At 45.2% G+C, this 18,556-nt stretch overlaps 1 protein-coding gene across 1 annotated transcript in view; it reads left to right on the top strand.

Moving 5' to 3' along the window:
• Nucleotides 1–18,556, top strand: part of ehbp1 (EH domain binding protein 1) — a 129,384-nt gene that overhangs the window by 55,727 nt on the left and 55,101 nt on the right. Inside the window, exons 10-14 of the mRNA XM_079169122.1 lie at nucleotides 3,983–4,161; nucleotides 5,411–5,459; nucleotides 11,247–12,038; nucleotides 13,496–13,537; nucleotides 14,041–14,187. Of these exons, the coding sequence (XP_079025248.1) occupies nucleotides 3,983–4,161; nucleotides 5,411–5,459; nucleotides 11,247–12,038; nucleotides 13,496–13,537; nucleotides 14,041–14,187 (1,209 nt within the window). The remainder of the gene's footprint in view (nucleotides 1–3,982; nucleotides 4,162–5,410; nucleotides 5,460–11,246; nucleotides 12,039–13,495; nucleotides 13,538–14,040; nucleotides 14,188–18,556) is intronic.

The following is an 18,556-nucleotide window of genomic DNA, read 5'->3' as shown; positions in this document are numbered from 1 at the left end:
TTAAAAGTTTCATGCTATTTGTAGAAGCAGAGTCCAGTGGTGACGACGGAGGATTGTGTCCAAACATTTCGAATCACTGCAGAGCGTTAAGTCCAGTGCACATATGCTGCAGGTGTTATGCAGGTGTTAACACCATGTGTGATGTTGCTAGAGAGCTCTACTGTTATGTGGTACTTTTACTCACAGTGAGTTGCTCTAAAAGGTATTTTCTATATCTTCTGCGCTCGTACAGTAACAGTAGATATCGACAAACTCCCCAAATCTAAAGGGAACATTTTCCAACCTCGCTTCAGAATTGTTCTCTTGCTCAACACCTAAGCTCGACCTTTGACAATTTTCTAATTTTCCGTATCATGGTTCATCCCACGATTCCAGATCTCATTCCCAACCCTCCTAAAAAAACCACATTGCTGACACCAGAAACCCTCCTGACAACAGAACCGGGCTGCTTCCATTCCCAGGTTTCCTCCTATCTTGTCATTCAGGCATTGTAGTGAGCTTAACCCTCCTTCTTTCTCTCTCTCACATCCTTTCCTCCCCCCCCTCCGTCCTTCCATTTTTTTTTCTTTCTTTGCCCCGTCGGATGTATGTTGTTGACACCGAGGCATCAGGAATAATGGAATCTCTTGTCAGTGGCTTGTATTTTTCCGCCCAGGCTGTTAGGGCTGTGTATAATAGCAGCAGAGGAGGAGGTTATGTGCCACTGATAGTAATGAAGGTTGCCTTTTCATTTTTTAATATGGAATGTTTGTGGGCCGAGGCGATGCTCTCCGCTAATCCTACCCTCGAGCCGAGCTGGCTACATGGATGTGTCAGTGTTGCACACACACACACACACACATCCTGGTGACATTCACACAGACAGATAAAAGACACACACACACACATACACATGTGCACACCTTCCTTTAGGCAAGACAGCAAACTGTTTGATAAGTCGGGGTGCATTTCTGTTCCTCATGAACATTTCACTCCTCCTGTGTTTGTGTCTGAAGGAAATTGCAGCCAGTTCCTGTTGAAGAAGATTCGGTATTTGTTCAATATTTGAACCTTTTATCTGGAAAAGAGCGTAATGGAACAGCTGTCGGTTTGTGTTGTGATGAACGTCGAGGTCACTGCTAGTCTCGTTCTAATAAAACCGGTTTGTCAGGTCAGAAGGAAGGAATCGTCTTTGAGATGACACACGGGTTAAACAAATGTTTTAAAAGCGCCCAAAGTTGAGCAAATAACACTTCACCTCCTCGTAGCAGTGTGTGCTAACGGTGGTGTGTGTGTTTGTTTGTTTTCTGTGTCGATAGGTGTGTGTGTGTATTAGAGTGTACCTTTTAAAAGTCTGTGTATCCCACTGGCTAATGTGTTGTTGTTTTTTCCTCCACTGGCTGTGTTACACAGGTGTGGGTATTTGTGTGTGTGTTTTTCCGCCGGCTTGGGTGCAGGGTCTTCGGCACTGGTGTGTGTGTGTGTGTGTGTGTGTGTGTGTGTGTGTGTGTGTGTGTGTGTGTGTGTGTGTGTGTCTAATTGCTTTAATAGCACCTGCTCTCTAATCCCAGGTAATTAGAGCGCTCAAATTAGACGGCTACTTTCAACCGTCACTTGAAAAAAGCAGAAGGGGGGGAAGGCCTGGAGGAAGACCACTCCACTCTGAAACTCCACACACACACAGTTTTACTGACACACACACAAACGTTGGCAGTCTGAACTAAACTTGTTCCTCCAGTTGTCCTCTGCTTTTACCAAGAGGATGACATGCTTGTGGATGTAAAATATCTCTTATTCTGAACACATTACGTGAGATTAGTCGCTCGTATATTAACGTTAACTGATGAGCGATTCCTCTCCTCGTCCCCGTACAGTAAGTGCGCCCGCGTTATAATCGGTATCGACTTTCCGACATCCTATCTTCGGCTTGTCTGAGTGGCACGCAGGCATTGTCGAGGCCGCCTAAAACGTGTCTGGAGAAGCTGTGGGGAAAAGGTTAAGGCCCACTTTTAACAGATGAGCCGGAAATGTCAAGTGTCCGCCCCTCAGGCTCACGCTACCGTCTCCCTGTACAGAGACTGACTCACACACAAACACACACACACACACACACACACTCTGGTACAAAGGTTAGGAGTTTGCTATTAGAGATGGCCTCCGGGTCTCTTTCATCTGATTTGGCCCTTGTGGCATCTCAGAGTGCTCCGGGTTTTCCGTGGTCGCAGGTTAAACTGTAACAATAGAAGAGCAAGAGACATCCAGGTGCCTTCAACACTTCTCTCACATTGCTTCACTCTTTTTATGTGTTTTTGCCTGTTTACATTACAAACCAATCATTTTTTTTTAGTGTCTTAAAAATCTGTCGACAGCAAGTACAACCACATGTCTTGTCAGAGGCTTGAAAGCACACAAAGTCTGTTAAATATTTAGTTCAGACAATCTTAAAATGAGTTTTAAGTGTGGTGGCATTAAGCTGAAGCATATACATCTCTCTCTCTCTCTCTCTCTCTCTCTCTCTCTCTCTCTCTCTCTCTCTCTCTCTCTCTCTCTCTCTCTCTCTCTCTCGTAGTGATGTCATCAAGCCAATCGATTCCTTAACCTTTTTACTTCCCAAATCAAACAGTCACTTTTTTCTTTCCTATGTCTCTAAATAACCTTCTGCAAAAAGGCTTCGAGACACCGGCACTAATGACAAAGTCTCTCCTCCCGTCAGTTCTCTTTCTGCTGTTCTTGCAGTAGCAGGAAGCCGCCAACAGAGGGGGTTGGTCGGCCATGACAGACTCAGGAAGTCGCATAGTAGTGAGCCGTGTGTTTTCTCCGGCCCTTCAGTGTCTTTTAACGACGGGGTTTAACTCGTTATGGTCCTCAATATCAGCTCTTCATTCACTGCTCACTGCTAAAAGGTTAAGTAAAGGTTTGACTTCCGGTGCTTTGAGATCAAATGTCACCGGGCTGTTGTCATCTGAGATAATATTGTTCAAGAGAGTACATAGTCAGCCATATTCACTAAACAGAAAGCATTAAAAACGTCTTAAATACCCTTCAGGGATTGTGTCTTAAATGCAATTCAACCAAACCGCTCTGTATATTTTCCTAAATGTGTATTTAAAACGTCATATTACTGACATCAAAGCCTTAAACACAGTGTCATGCAATCCAAATGAAGTCTTAGTTACTGTCATTGTCTTGCATATAATAGAAATATTTGAACGCATTTCATCGTGTTTTTTTGATCACTGTCCTCTAATGAATTTAATCACATCTCAGTGACATTCTTTTTTTATTTTTTGCCATTTCTCTCCCAACTGATCTGAGCGCATTAGCCCGTATCTGTCGCTCCATGACACAGATTAGAGAACAGCCGGCTGAGTAATCAGAATAGCGTTGGTTCTGCTGGACGTCAGTCGGGAGGACCGGTGTCTCCACGCCACCGAGGATTTGTGGGATTTGGAGTCTGGGAGAGGAGACGCTCCTAATGGCGAAAAGCTTTCGAACCCAGATAAGACTTCAAAGGCGGGGCTAATTAATAAGATGTTTACATTATCCACGGTCATACGCTGCTTTGTGCAGGACCCTTCATTACTGTGTGTGTGTGTGTGTGTGTGTGTGTGCGTGCTCATTGTGTGTCAGCATAGTTAGCTAATTGGAAGGGTGGAGGTTTGTTAAGTAAAACATTTTATTAAATAATCAAAGGAGCTCAGACGTGGAGAGAAATAGGGGGAGGTTGGCAATGTGGACCGTCTTTTGTGCAAATTAATAAGGCTTTTGGAGAAACCATCTAATACCATTAGAAAAACACATTAAAGTCATTTATTATGTGTTATATTGCCTTTCCAATGCACATTATTCATGTTTATTGTCCCAAAAGAGCAGCTCTTATTTATCAATCGGACATCAACATGTTGCATCGATGCAACTCAGATCGTGAAGGTGAAATATTCCATAAGATTCCATTCTAAACCTTCTTCCCCCTCTATGTCCCCCATCCCTCCTCCACCTGCAGCCCAGCCCCGTCCCGAGCCCGGTTCTGGGAGGAAAGCCCAACGCTAGCCAGTCTCTGCTGGTCTGGTGCCGCGAGGTCACCAAGAACTACCGTGGGGTGAAGATCACCAACTTCACCACCTCCTGGAGGAACGGACTGGCCTTCTGCGCCCTGCTGCACCACTTCAGACAGGACACAATGTAAGAAACACACAAACACGCACACAGCATGAGGGGCTGGGGTTCGGACCAGTGAGTGTAATAAGGGTGGAGGTCTGTGCATCAATCAGATGTCATGTTATCATGTCATTTATCAGCTCATTTAAGCTACACAGGAACAAAAACATCTTCTGTACATCCTGACCGATCGCTACTGCGCATGTGCAAACTAGTCCTACACACCTGTGGATAATCACTCTTGTGCATCATATTTCTTCCCTGATAAAGCTTCATTGTGAGCGACACATCTGTGTTAAAATCGTCAAAAGGAGGAGAACTAGTTAACGTTAGCTGTTAGCAGCCGGTGGGCAGCACAGTCCTTCTTGGCTAATTAATGGAGCTAACGGCTAACATTAGTGGAGGTTACATTGAGTTATATTATGATGCGTTCAAGCTCTATTCAGTAAAAATGAGCACTGTCAGAAGGTAAATTATAAAGCTATCATGATGTTTTTTAAATGTCGTCTTGAAGAATTTAGTTTTTGGCGTTGAAAGTTGAACAAATGTTTGAAGGAGACGTTTTCACAGCAAAGTGAAATTTTATTTGAGAGGGAATTCTGATCCATTTCACGTTTTTGTTTTTAACGCACTGGTGTCGGATCGGTCATATTTGTACACGAACCTGTCATCATGCTGTGTCCTCTTATCCATCATCCCTGTCGTCGTGTTTGAATCAGAGCACAGATGTGTACGCACTTAAACACGCAGCATCCAATCTGTCATTTACTCATTTCAAAACACAGTAGCTGCGTGTTTGATGCCACCACTTATCTCTCCTGGGTGTGCGGTTATAATTCTTTGTGAACATTTGTGAAGTATTCAGTGTGTGTGTGTGTGTGTGTGTGTGTGTGTGTGATTCCTTAAATGTTCAGTATTTAATGTGTGTATTTAGCACTCAAAAGTACTACATATGGAAAAACCTGCAGCCCCATCAAGAGAGAAGACATGAAGATAATTTATCAGAACCGCGCTCTGTTTACACGTGTGTGTCTGTGTGTGTGCGTGCGCGCCTTTGCACTCCGGTGTGTTATTTTTACATATTTTCCACTCTATTAGTTCTGTTGATTGCACTGCTATGAAATTGCATGTTACAGTTCTAATGCCATTACATGTGACGCATATTTAAACGCCCCTCTTTCCCCCGCTATCTCTCTCTCTGTCTCCCATTCTCTCTCTCTTTCTCTCCGCCTCCCTGCCTCCTCTGCCGACCCTCCCCACTGTTTCTTTCCAGAGACTACAAGTCGCTCAATCCTCAGGATATTAAAGAAAACAACAAAAAGGTAAGAGGCAGCCACCGCTGGGCCCTTCACACCACTTAGCTCCCTCCCATCCACATCTCCATTCGGCCCTTTTATTTACAGATCTGCCATTAATCCCTGGATGTTGCGTGTGTGTGTGTGTGTGTGTGTGTGTGTGTGTGTGTGTGTGTGTGTGTGTGTGTGTGTGTGTGTGTGTGTGTGTGTGTGTGTGTGTGTGTGTGTGTGTGTGTGTGTGTGTGTGTGTGTGTGTGTGTGTGTCTCGTGTGTTTTTTGTGGGTGAAAACACACATGACGGCAGACAGAACGTTATAATGACAGTAGTCACCTGGCAGAGGTGAGATGCTAATCTTGTAGCTCTCGCTGCCAGTTGGGAGCTTACTGACCTACCTCTGCTGTGTGAGTGTGTGTGTGTGTGTGTGTGTTTGTGTTTAGAGCCAATGTGTATATAATAATAGCATATTTATCTTGTGTTGATTGGTTTTGTTTGTGTGTGTAAACTGTAATCCATGTCGTCTCCCAACTAACATAAATGCGCTCACTCCTAACGCTCAAGTGAATCACACGTTCACACAGTCGCCCTATGTCATCATATCTGCACACATGACCACCACCCCCCCCCTCCCCTCCTCGGTCCCTCTGGCTCTTCACAAACACATTTACTTTTTCCCGAAACGCACATATGCACACCTTTACTACACACACAGACACCCTGTCCCCTCTTCGGCCCCCGAGGCCCTACACAGAACGATATGCGTCGGGTCCCCGCAGCTTGATTTCCTCTCCTCACACACACTCTGGCTCTGCGATAACCTCTGGTGGCCCTGTTAGGCATGAATGCTACCCTGTTGACAATAACCACAGTGGAGGGAGAGCGAGAGACCCAATCCCATATCTGCTAACTGCCCCTCACCCTCCAGGTGCTCAAGTAGCCCTGAAGAAATTGGCCAGATATAAGTAATATGGGAATATGCCGTGTAGAAGGCGATAGCTGGTGAATGGCTGCAGCGACTCTGTAAAGATCTGCACCAGCTGCTCGTGTACGTTTGGCCGAGCGGGCTGGGAGACGTACCGGAGGTAGATATCAGCTTCCTCCGGTGCTCATGTAGCAGCGTTGGGAGTGTGCCAAACAAAGTTAGAGCTCGTAAATGTGTTGTTCCAGTTCCTGTTAAACGTGCACAAGTTTAATTGTGCAGATTTGTTTCTTTTCCTTTGTCCCAACGATTTGGAAAATGTCCTTAAAAGTTTTATTTCATCAGCGTGTCTTTTTACGTAATTTACACACTCTTAAATATGTTTAATGCATTTCGAAAAGTGTGAAATTTGTCACCAAAAAGAAACTATAAAATCAGCTTAAAGAGAAGAAACATTTCACTTGAATGTTTAATGAATAAAACGATATATTTTGTGAAATATTAAATCAAAATGATGCTCACGTCACGTGTCCTGTTTACTGGACAACACCTGAGATTAACGTGGACCGTATCGGCCAATCAGGGTTCCCTTTTCGACTGTTTTTCCTTAATTTGCTCACATCAGAGTGTTTATCGTAGTCTGCAGGTTCATGAAGTCAACAACCAGTGAGGTGGCTGAGGAGCGTTATGTTCTCCCAGGTTGTGATGACGTCTGCCACTTTTCTGTCATTTCTACAGTGACAAAAGAAATAAAATAAATCTGCATGTAAACTGATTTTCTCTGCATGTGAGCTGCGATGTCTGTTGGGCTTTGACACTGCGGATGTTGTTGGTGTGTTTCCAGAACATGCCACATGCAGTAATTGTGCACAAATTACACCCTGTGTTGTAGGTGGCTGTGATTTGTGAACGCAAATGAAAGAGGAGTAAAAGTGGCGTCACGCAGCACCCTGGAGGTGTAGGAACAAGAGAAGGAAAGCCCTCCATAGTGTGGCAGGTTGATGATCCCAAAGAGCCAGAGAAAGACATCCATGTGTGAACGAGGGGCGATGAAAAGAGACATTCAAGATGCTTCATGAGGAGTTATTAGAATGTATAGAATTTATTGAATCGGATAGAAATGGAAATGACAACCATCTCTTGCTTTTCATGGCCAGTTGATAGACGTGCCCCCCCCACCCCTCCTCCTTTCACAGTCTATCTGTGAGGAGTGATTGCAATGAGCCCAGACTGTGCTGAATTATGACAGATAAGGACAATCAATATCGGAGGGGGGAGAGAGAGAAGTGAATATTCAGAACACTTCCAGCCCTTGAAATGATCCATTATCTCTGTGTGTGTGTGTGTGTGTGTGTGTGTGTGTGTGTGTGTGTGTGTGTGTGTGTGTGTGTGTGTGTGTGTGTCCACATGTTCATCTGGTTGTTTGAGGAGTTTGCATGTCTCGTGTGTGTGTGTGTTTGTTTGTGTGTGTGTGTGTGTAATGAGGCCAAGGAGAAGTCATTTGTCATGGCATCTGATAGCGTAGCACCAAGCAGCGGGCTAAAGCTCCCTGAGCACAACCGAGAGAGGAGGGGGAGGGGCAGCGTTGATGATTGACAGCGATAGATAGCTGTCAGTCACTGAGAGCGAGTGGGGGGGGGGGGGGGCTCTATGGCGGAGCGGGCGACGACGAAGACGACCACGGTGACATTTAGTCCGAACCAAAAGCTTTTTTTCAGCCGGATGACGAGAAGTGAGAAAACAGAATACATGATTTTCATATGAGGCAAAAATGTTACTCCAATCAGTCAGTGTTGGAAAAAATACACAAGATCAATCGAGCAGTTTAGCCGGCTGATATAGTTAAAATAATGATCATTTATAATGGTACATCATGAATAAGTAACCCTTAAAGTGATACTGATGCCAGTAGATCACTTCATTTGATCCCCATCATGTGACTGGAAGCGTTCAGTTGTTTTCTATCAGGTGCAGCAGGTGTTTACAGTAGTTGCCTCACACTGCATGGGGCTGTAGCTGCTGTGGTAGTGGACCAATCACACGTCGCATTAAATCAAAGAACGCCTGCTGTGATTGGCTGCAAGCAAAACCATACACAAAGTCAAATTTCGCTGTCGCCATCTTGGATGGAGCCAGTGAACAGGAAGTGACCATATTTGGGCTGAGGAGTGACGTAGAGACACCGCATATGGCTCTAGTAGAGACCTGTCAATCACAGGGTAGCCCCGCCCTAAAGCATCCCCTGTAAGTATGATAAGACGCCATAAACAATAGAAGTAATCATTGCTCAGTGAGTAATGAGTAATTATATATCCTGGTTTTCAACTATTTTAGATGGCACAAAATGTATATTTTTAATATTTTTGTGATCTTATAAAAATCTTGTGTACCCGTTGTGTTCTGCCTGATGCCAATAGATAACATATTTTTTTGATTCTGGTAATATTTTAAGTTTTCTTTTTGTCATCAAATCCAACAAAAAGACAGCGGTGATTTGACATGCATTGTCTGTGTGATCAGATCCTGATATATCTTATTAATCTGTGTCGTAAAGCTCCTTTATTGTTGTTTTTAAAGTATTGAGACAGACCAACCCACTGCAATAACAACAACAACAACATAGAATATTTACTTGTGATTTAACTGCAGTCAGTTCTGGCTCCTACCACCAAAAAACCCCAGCAACTTAAAGACAGCAACTTAAAGACAGCAACTTAAAAACAGCAACTTAAAGACAGCAACTTAAAAACAGCAACTTAAAGACAGCAACTTAAAGACAGCAACTTAAAAACAGCAACTTAAAGACAGCAACTTAAAGACAGCAACTTAAAAACAGCAACTTAAAGACAGCAACTTAAAGACAGCAACTTAAAGACAGCAACTTAAAGACAGCAACTTAAAGACAGCAGGCCTTCCTCAGTATCGGTGTCAGCGTGACGTGATCGGCGCTCATCAAGCTGCAACAGAAGACGCAGAAAGAATAAATCGTGACACCGAGGTCAAAAAGACTGAAGCGCATGTCAAGACCAACATCGACCCTGAAACAAAACCCAGCCAGAGAGCCTCTCTCTCTCTCTCTCTCTCTCTCTCTCTCTCTCTCTCTCTCTCTCTCTCTCTCTCTCTCTCTCTCTCTCTCTCTCTCTCTCTCGCTCTCTCTCTCTCTCTCTCTCTCTCTCTCTCTCTCTCTCTCTCTCTCTCGCTCTCTCGCTCTCTCTCTCTCCTCCCCCCCTCCCTCTCTCGCCCCCCCATCGAGCAGCAGAGTTGTCGTTCTCTTTCACGGCCTCCACTGTGAACAATGTGAGCACACTTTGCTCCCCTGAATACGCGTTAGAAACCCAATCAGGCCCTCTTATTCCCCCGTATTCTTTCTCTTTCTTTTATCTCTTTTCTTTTATCTCCCTTTCTGCCGGGGGGAGGAGGTGAGGTAGGAACTTTAAACAGACTCGCTGTAAAGGCAAACTCCTCTCTGTTCTCCCTTTTCTTTTCTCCCGCCGTCGGTTCCTTCTTCCTGCCTTGTCTCTGCGAGCACAAACACGTACTTTCCCATCAATAGAACGGGTACAAAAGGAGGTGAGAGTAAATCCCCCCCCCCCCCAACAAAAGACGTCATAATTGATTGTAAATTGAGAAACATCTCTCCGTTAAACCACCTTTTTATTCTCCTTTTCGCTCCTTCTGTTCTTTTGTCACCAGTTAGAAATGAATACAGATTCACTTCATTCTGAGCTTTGTCCAAAATCACTTTCCACATAATAATCACTCTGTAGTGATCACCAATGCGTATGTAATATATATTATACTTGACACAAGAAGTTCACCTCATAGTTCTTCTACGTGGGATCACCTGTTGACAGCTCCGTGCTTAATTAATGGACTAATATCCAGAACACAGTCAGAAGACAGTAGATATTCACTATATGATAACAAGATTAAGCCACTTCAAGTGAATAATATGTATGTATTGTATTGTAAAATAATGATAATCTAATAAGAACATGGGGCACACAGTCAATGTCTTTTGTAGAAGAAGAGTTGAAGTTGCTGACTTAGAGACGGTAGTCGCAGAAGAAGCTCAGATCTACTGGATGAAAGAAAATCAGCGACTTAATGAAAGAAATCATACGCGCTCAATAGACTTTTTTCTAGATACATAAAAGGAAAGAAAATGTGGACATGAGCTGAATAGGAGTCAGCACGGCTCTTCAAAGCGATCCCCGGGGTAAATAACGGTTAAAAACACTCTGAGGAGGGTTTGGAAGAGAGACTGATGGACCTGCGAAGATCTACGGAGGCAGTGAAACAAACGAGCGCCGCAACAGGTCTGAATTAGATCAACACTATCAAGCAGCCCAGATACAAGCTGTGATACCTGGGACAGGTGTGTGTGTGTGTGTGTGTGTGTGAGCGTGTGCTGTTAATCTATTTATTTACCTGTCATTGGCTGCGATAATGGTTTTCATCCCTTCTCTCTCTGTCTCAGTCTATCTGGTGATGGGGGATTGGGGTTTTTTTTTTCGTGTGTCGCTTGATAATCAAACCTGTATTTTCTCATCAGACTCTAATCAGACCAATTACACGCGTGACGGAGAGCGTGGGCAGGTTGATGTAGGGAAGCGATAAGGGGACACACACACACACACACACACACACACACACTTTGGGATTAAGCGCTCTGTCTTGGGGTATCTGTGTCTCTTATCGGGGACAACCATCCCTGACATGACCTGTCAGCAGTCATGCCAAAGGTGTCTCTCACTCACAGACACACAGGCAGACATGGATCATGCATGCAATGCACCAAATACAAGGTTTGAATAAAGAATCCATATCCGTCCATTTTTAAAACCAGTTTGAATTTGTAATTGAAAGTTTGTGTCTTTTCTGGGTTTTTTTTCAGGCATATGACGGCTTTGCGAGCCTCGGCATCTCCCGTCTCCTGGAGCCGTCGGACATGGTGCTGCTGGCCATTCCCGACAAGCTGACGGTGATGACCTACCTCTACCAGATCCGGGCCCACTTCTCCGGCGAGGAGCTCAACGTGGTGCAGATCGAGGCCAACAGCAGCCGCAGCACCTACAAGGTGGGCGACTTTGAAACGGACACGAACGCCTCCATCGGCCAGGACAAGTTCTACGCCGAGCTCAACGACGTGCAGCACCGGCAGGTGAACTCTGAGGCCGACGAATCCGCCGGCGGGGTCGACGCCGAATCCAACGGCACCGAAGCCGCCGAGGACGAGGCGGCGGAGCCGGGTCGGAAGGCCGGAGAAGTGGGAGCGGTGGGGCCTTCGCAGTCCTCCCCTCCTGTCCCGTCGCCACGCACGGCGTTACCCGCCGCGACAACAGACTCGACCCACAAGACGCCGACGTCGAGCTCCGAGGACCGGGCGAATCTACTCAAAGCCAACACTCTGGACCTCAGCGAGCTGCCGCAGAGAGTGGAGAGAGAGATGGAGAAGGAGAGGCAGCGGAAGGATGAGGTGGGAGAGGAACGAAAGGAGGGAAGTACAGACCCGGGGTCCCCCACCAGGAGAGGGGCCTCACCGCCCCACCAGAAACTGGGCTTCTCCTACAACAGGGACGCAGACCTCATCAAGAAGAAGAGGGCCAGCCTGCGTCACTCGGAGTCTGAGCCCGCCTCAGAAACCAGCTCCCCTCCAGTCAACCACACAGACACGCCTCCCAAACAGGTAAACACCCAGAGAAGTAACGCTGAACATTTAAATGCACCAAGAAGAAAGAATGTATTTGTTTATTTCCCTTTGTACTTTTTTTTTTTTTTTACACACTTTCCATTTTATTTCTTCGTTCTTATGTTTGATAATCCCTCTGTTTTAATACAAGCGAAGCGAAGATGTAGAAACAGGAATATTTTTGAATATAGTTACACCCGTCCTTCAAGGGTCAGTAAGCGATAGATTAAACTATCTCACAGCTAATTATACGTCCTGAACCTTAAACAACCTCTGGATCCTTCTGTGTGACGTACACTAATTCACGTCTCGCTACTTAAGTCGGGTATTAACATTCTGACGGCGTCTACCTGCACCGGCCCCCTAAATGGATCCTTCATGTTCAGTTTTTTTGATTGAAACTTCCACTGCTGCATCCGTCATAAGACAGAGGGAAGCGGTGAACACTCATTTCCTCCCCGGCGCTTTTTCGCTAAGCTTCAGAATCCCGACCTCGTCGATGCCGTTGCAGAGATGACCGAAAAAATTCTCCCGTTTCTGCATTAGATGTTTGTCGCCGCCTGTCTCGTTGTTGCCGAGAGCCAGACGCGTGGAAGGCCGGGGCCCCTTCAACACGTGGCGACTACAGAAGGAGAAACCCCCCTGCTTTTGACATTTCATTATATTTTTCATTATATTTCTCATCCCTTCACTTGATGGCAGTTGGTGCCGCGACCGCTCAGGCGTGGCGACGCTTTGCACGGAGCACACCTCATCTCAGTCGCACACACACACACACACACGTTGAATACATTGCCGCCTGCGTCGGTTAACCCCAGATTACCGCTTCCTGTTTACAAGTCGAAAGGTCACGGGGCAGCAGGGGGGGGGGGGGGTTATGACAGTTATGACACCCCGTTTTGATCCGCTGTTATCAAGTTAGCGGGATGCATCCTCGCCTGCGCCCGGGCCAGATTTGACTTGTTGAAAGGATAAACACTGTGTTGTAACGCTGCTCCGTCTGAACCAGATGTAGACGCTCCGTTCGCCCTCTTCGCTCCCCCGTTATTATACAGCCGGATTACCTGGCAGATAAAATTCTAAGCCAGGTGTGTTTTTGCATTCTTGTCAAAGCCGTCATGCTCTCCACACCACTGGACCCAGTCAGGAGCTGTAGGCTGGCCCCGTAAAGTCCTGTTTATCATGGGGGACGTGTACCTGACTCCTACGTTTAGATCCACTTGTGTCTTTTTTTCTACCTCCTCACTGTACAAACAGGAACTAAGACAACATGCTACTCTAGGTATAAATGATCATTTGTGTCACTTATTGACTAAATTACACAAGTTAGTACATTTTCTAAGAATCAGATTTGAATGGAAACCAAGTCCAGACAAGTGTTATTAATATAGAACCAGTAACTTGGTATTTTTTCTCACACACCTGTAGTTAATGTTGTATTTTGTCTTTCAAAGGAGCCGGCACCAGCCCCTGTATCAAGCCCCCCTGCTGAGAAGGTGAGTACACATTTAAAGTGACGTATAAATGACACAAAAAGGCTAAAAACACTCGTCTGCAAGTATATTATATGTAGGGCTTTTATTGTAAAAGGTAAGAACAGCAGGAGTGGATCTGGTCTGTGCTTGTCAGGGTGAGAGGAGTAATAAAAGTTTTGGTTTGGACTACGTTCAGCGTTAATGCTGTTTCATAGATATAGACGCAACTTAACTTGTGATTGGTTCATGACTAAAGTATGCTGCTCTTTTGCCGCATAATTTTTCACGTTCTGTGTGAAAGTATTCATCACAAAAACAACACAAAAATGTTCAAATTAATCCCACAAAAACAAGTCCCCCAGTGAGTAAAGGTGAAATAGAAATACTCATATTTCAAGAGTCAAAACTGCTTTTTCCCAGCAAACACTCTTAAAGGATAATATGTGAGAGTCTACCAGCACTCCTTTCCCACAAAAGAACACCGTGTTATAAGAAACGAGCTCTGTGTGTTTTGTCGCACACAGAAGGTGCTGTCTCGTCAGGAGGAGCTGAAGGAGAGAGCCCGCCTCCTCCTGGAACAGGCCCGCAGAGATGCTGCGATGAAGGCCGGCAACAAGAACCTCCCCAACTCAGCCGCCACGGCACCAAACAGGGCCACGGGCGTCTGTGATGTAAGTCAAAGCTCTGTTTCTGTGTGTGTGACTGAAACCGTTGACAATTCTTACTCTGATACTGCCTCTCCTCCCCAATTTTTTTTTGTCAATACCTGAGGCTTCTTCATGTTTTCTGAGGAGGTCTGTCTGACCTCCGCTGTGTGTAGTGAAGCTTAGTTTATACTCGAGGCACGGCTGCCAGAAAAGGACGTAATCACGGCCGTCGCGGCGGCCCTTGAGGCGGTCGCTGCGCTCTGTTGTACACCTCTCAACTTTTGTAATTTGGCGCACACGATCACGTGACCTGTCACATATACTTCACTGATAAAAACACTATTTAAAGACGGACAATTCGCTTTTAGATGCTTGAGGAACAGGACGTCTTACAAATCTTCCTGTGAGTAAACATTTTTCAGCCAAATCAAATAATTTACAGGATATTCAACCTTTGTTTCTTTATAATGCTTTTAATATCCGACTTCTTTCTTTACAGGGTTTGTATAAAGGCAGTAAATTAGTCCATTCATATGAGATATGAGTTTACAGATAATTACAATCCCTCCTCATCATAGTGGAGGTTAGTTTATGGCCTTTTGGTGGTTACACCTGCAGTCTGTGTTCATATATCTGATGTTTTTGATTCCTCACAGCACATTTTGTTTGTACTCCCTTTCTCCTTTTGGAGAATAATGCAGCGCGTATAAAGGCCTCCGTACATACTCTGAGTATAAAGGCAGCTTGAGTGAAGGCCGTCCTGAGTTTGAGTTGTCTGCTTCTTTGCTCCGTGTGCACTGTGGTGTGTGCAGCAGCAGCAGCTAATAGAGTGACCAGCAGCCTCTTCAGCTACCCTCCTTGTCACTTCCACAGCTCGCTATTCGCTGCTCACTACACTTGCAACGCGCTGGAAAAGCCCAGTCTCATCCTCTGGCAGTCCACTTTGTTGAACACTTTAGAAGGAGTCAAGACTTTATTTTTCCTTATTAACTTCCTGCTCAGACTCTCTTATGGGCCGCTGAACGTCACGACCTGAACACGTCAGTGAGGAATATGGATGGACTCCCTTCTTCTCTCTTTAAACATTTCTCTCTCTTTCAGTTTTTAGTCGTCTTGACTCTGCACAATTTCACGACATCCCGACCAAATTTGCTGCCCCCTCAATTTCCCCCCGAACACACACACACACACACACACACACACTTGTCAGCAAAAGTACATTCACGGTAAAAAAAAGAAAGAAGGAAAAAGGGTGCCCGGGAATCGCTGTTCCGAGGCAAACTAGACTAGAGGAGACGTGAGTGAAATTGCAGCTCTGAACCGAGCACGGTCCACTGAACATAATATACTGGGGGGGGGGGGGGGGCACACAGATGGACCAGGACTTACCCTGGGAAAGCACTGTTGTCAAATCCTCAGTGACGTTTCCGAATGTTCCAGAGAAAGAGACGGGGGTCTTGTGAGAATTGTGACGACAACGTATTTGAGGGTGAAAATGAAATAAATACTCTTTGGTAATGAAATATCTGAAAGGCAGCAGCCGCATTCTGCTGCCTGAATCCTTAAAGAGATGTATGCCCTTGAATTAGATGCTTTTTAGAGAGTGTGTGTACTTGTGTGTGCGCTTGCGTACATGAGTGTGTTGTTTGTGTGCGTTGGTGTCCGGCGTGTCCGGCCGCGGGAATAACCGTTTCCACATAATCTTCGAGGAAAATAAATGAGGAACCTCGAAGGACTGGTGGCGTTAAAACGTCTTCAGAGAAAGAAGGCAAATTAAAAGAGTATTTCAAAGCTGCAGTTATATTTCCTTGGCGACAAAAGGTCCTCTTCTGTCCCTTGTTGTGCGGCAAGATGGCCGACTTCACTTAGATTAGCTCCTTAAAGTATCCAGACAAACCCTTTGCTCTCTCTCCCCCCCTCTCTCCTTCTGATTTCCTTACTCATTTCCAAGGACAATTGGTTAATAACCCCCCCGCCACACACACACACACACACACACACACACACACACACACACGCATAAAGGAAGGGGGAAGATATTGAATTGTTTACACTTTTTTTAATAGAAAACATTGATCAAAGGAATACGACTGGCCTTGAGGCCAATGTGCTGATAATTGTTAGTGATTCAGATTAGATTACTTGATGTCTTGTTTTGATTAGCGTGTGTGTGTGTGTGTGTGTGTGTGTGTGTGTGTCTCCGTGTTATCAGCTGGAGAGGCCCAAGCCTTTCCCATTTAACTCTCCATCCGTCTAAGTAGGTGCTTTGCGGTTTAGCATGCATAAGGTATAATTTAATTCAATTAAAGCAGGCGTCATTCTTCCAGGGAAGTGGCTAATGTGGGGCCAACAGAATGATTTGGGCGGGAGGGAGAGGAGGGGCTGCATTGTGTAGCATTTATAGCACAAATGACAAATCAGTTAGTCTGACATCTATTAACTAAACTCTTATTAAAAGATGAGGAAGTTTTCATTTCTATGTGACAGAGCAAACATTGAAAGATCTCCACGTCAGACGGTTAGATGTCCATTCTACTGTTCTATTTCTACGTTTCTTTAGAAGAAGTAATTCTGTCACCAAGTTGACAATAAACCCTCTGTCCCATCATGCACCTGTGCAAACAGCTCCCTCACACCTTCCTCCATAGCTTTGATCTCGTAATGTAAACTCTCATACCTCTGATTTATCTTAGTTTTTCATTTCAAAACCTGAGGAAATAATTACACTGAGCAGTTGTGTTCAAAGAAAGGTGCAATATGTTCACATTACAGAGGGGAAGTGTTAGGATGATAATTCTACTGTTGTCTCCTGTGACATCTTTACATTTACAGGAAAAACATCAAATCTTTATTTTAATATTGATCTAAGAACCGAGGCCTTTTTTTTCCTACTGTTGCAGTCAATTCAGCTCACGTTAATGTGATTATTATGCATGAATAAAAACACATCAACAGCTAAATAGTCTGACAGCAATATGACGTGTGTGTGTGTGTGTGTGTGTGTGTGTGTGTGCGTGTGTGTGTGTGTGTGTGTGTGTGTGTGTGTGTGTGTGTGTGTGTGTGTGTGTGTGTGTGTGTGTGTGTGTGTGTGTGTGTGTGTGTGTGTGTGTGTGTGTGGAGCCCTGTTCTCTTGACCTATGCTCTCCCTCCTGCCATCCCTAATTGTAGCCCACAGTGACTGGTTCTTTCATCTAAGGTCACAGGTTCAGTTTCCTCTCTTCCTCTCCCTCCCTATCTTCTCGCTCACTTTCTCTTTTTGTCTCCATCTCTTTTTTTCAAACCATATTTCTTTTCCTCCGTGTACTTTTGTGTTTCTGTGTGTTTCTCTCTCGTCCTCCTGTTCTCTCCATCTTGTCTCGCTGTCCGTCCTCCTCACTGTGGTCTTTTTAATGGACGAGCAGTGCTAGTAATAGTTCCTCTTCCTCCTCTTCCTCATAGGTGGCCTTCACAACATATGAGTAGTCACAGTTAGACGGCTCAATAATCAGTAAATATCCAGACTTTATCCCAATTTTGTCTTTCTTTTGCTTTTTTAGTCTTTCCCTCTGTTATTATTTTTAAGGGAGAGACGTGTGTGTGTGTGTGTGTGTGTGTGTGTGTGTGTGTGTGTGTGTGTGTGTGTGTGTGTGTGTGTGTGTGTGTGTGTGTGTGTGTGTGTGTGTGTGTGTGTGTGTGTGTGTGTGTGTGTGTGTGTGTGTGTGTGTGTGTGAGAGAGAGCGTGTGTGTGTGTGTGTGTCTCTATTCGCTTCAGGTCTTCTCATCCATTAGCAGATGAGAACAGTAATTTCACACCGGCCTGGCCAGGCTAATTATCAGGATCCACACTAGGTTTTGGGAAGAAGTGTGTGTTTGTGTGCAAGCGTTGTTGCTCCCTTGTGTGTGTGTGTGTGTGTATGTGAGAGTGTGTGTACAAAAACAAATGTGTGTGTGTGTGTGCAGTTATATAGCACCTGTGCACATTGGTTTGAGCGTGTGCGTCGGAGAGTGTGCACGCGCATGCCTCTGTGTTTTCCAGGTAGGAGAGTTCCCTCTGCTCACTGACTCGTTGTGATTCCTATAATTGGGTCTCGTTTGATTTTTGCCGACCACCTCCTCCCTCTTCTCCTCCGCCGCCCCCCCCCTTCTCTCTCTCTCCTCCTCTTTAGAAGTGGAGGAGACTCCTGGGTCTCTGCTGTTGTGACCTGTGGGTGTTGTCATCTGATGTCCGTCTCTCTGATCCAGACTTGACTGCATTTGTGTCCTCGTTTCTCGTTTCACTTTCTTTCATTCGAGTCACAAAACAAAGCACTCCTCGGCTGTACCTCAGCAAGGATCCCCTAAACTGAGAAGCACCTTTAGTGGCGGCTTTATTCTGAGTGACTGTGTGTATTATAAGAGATGTCACACTGTTAAC

Source organism: Pholis gunnellus (assembly GCF_910591455.1).
Source record: "Pholis gunnellus genome assembly, chromosome: 11".
In the NCBI taxonomy this organism is placed as follows: Eukaryota; Metazoa; Chordata; class Actinopteri; order Perciformes; family Pholidae; genus Pholis; species Pholis gunnellus.
The sequence above is the reverse complement of the archived record's forward strand: the minus strand, read 5'-3'. Positions and strand labels throughout refer to the sequence as shown.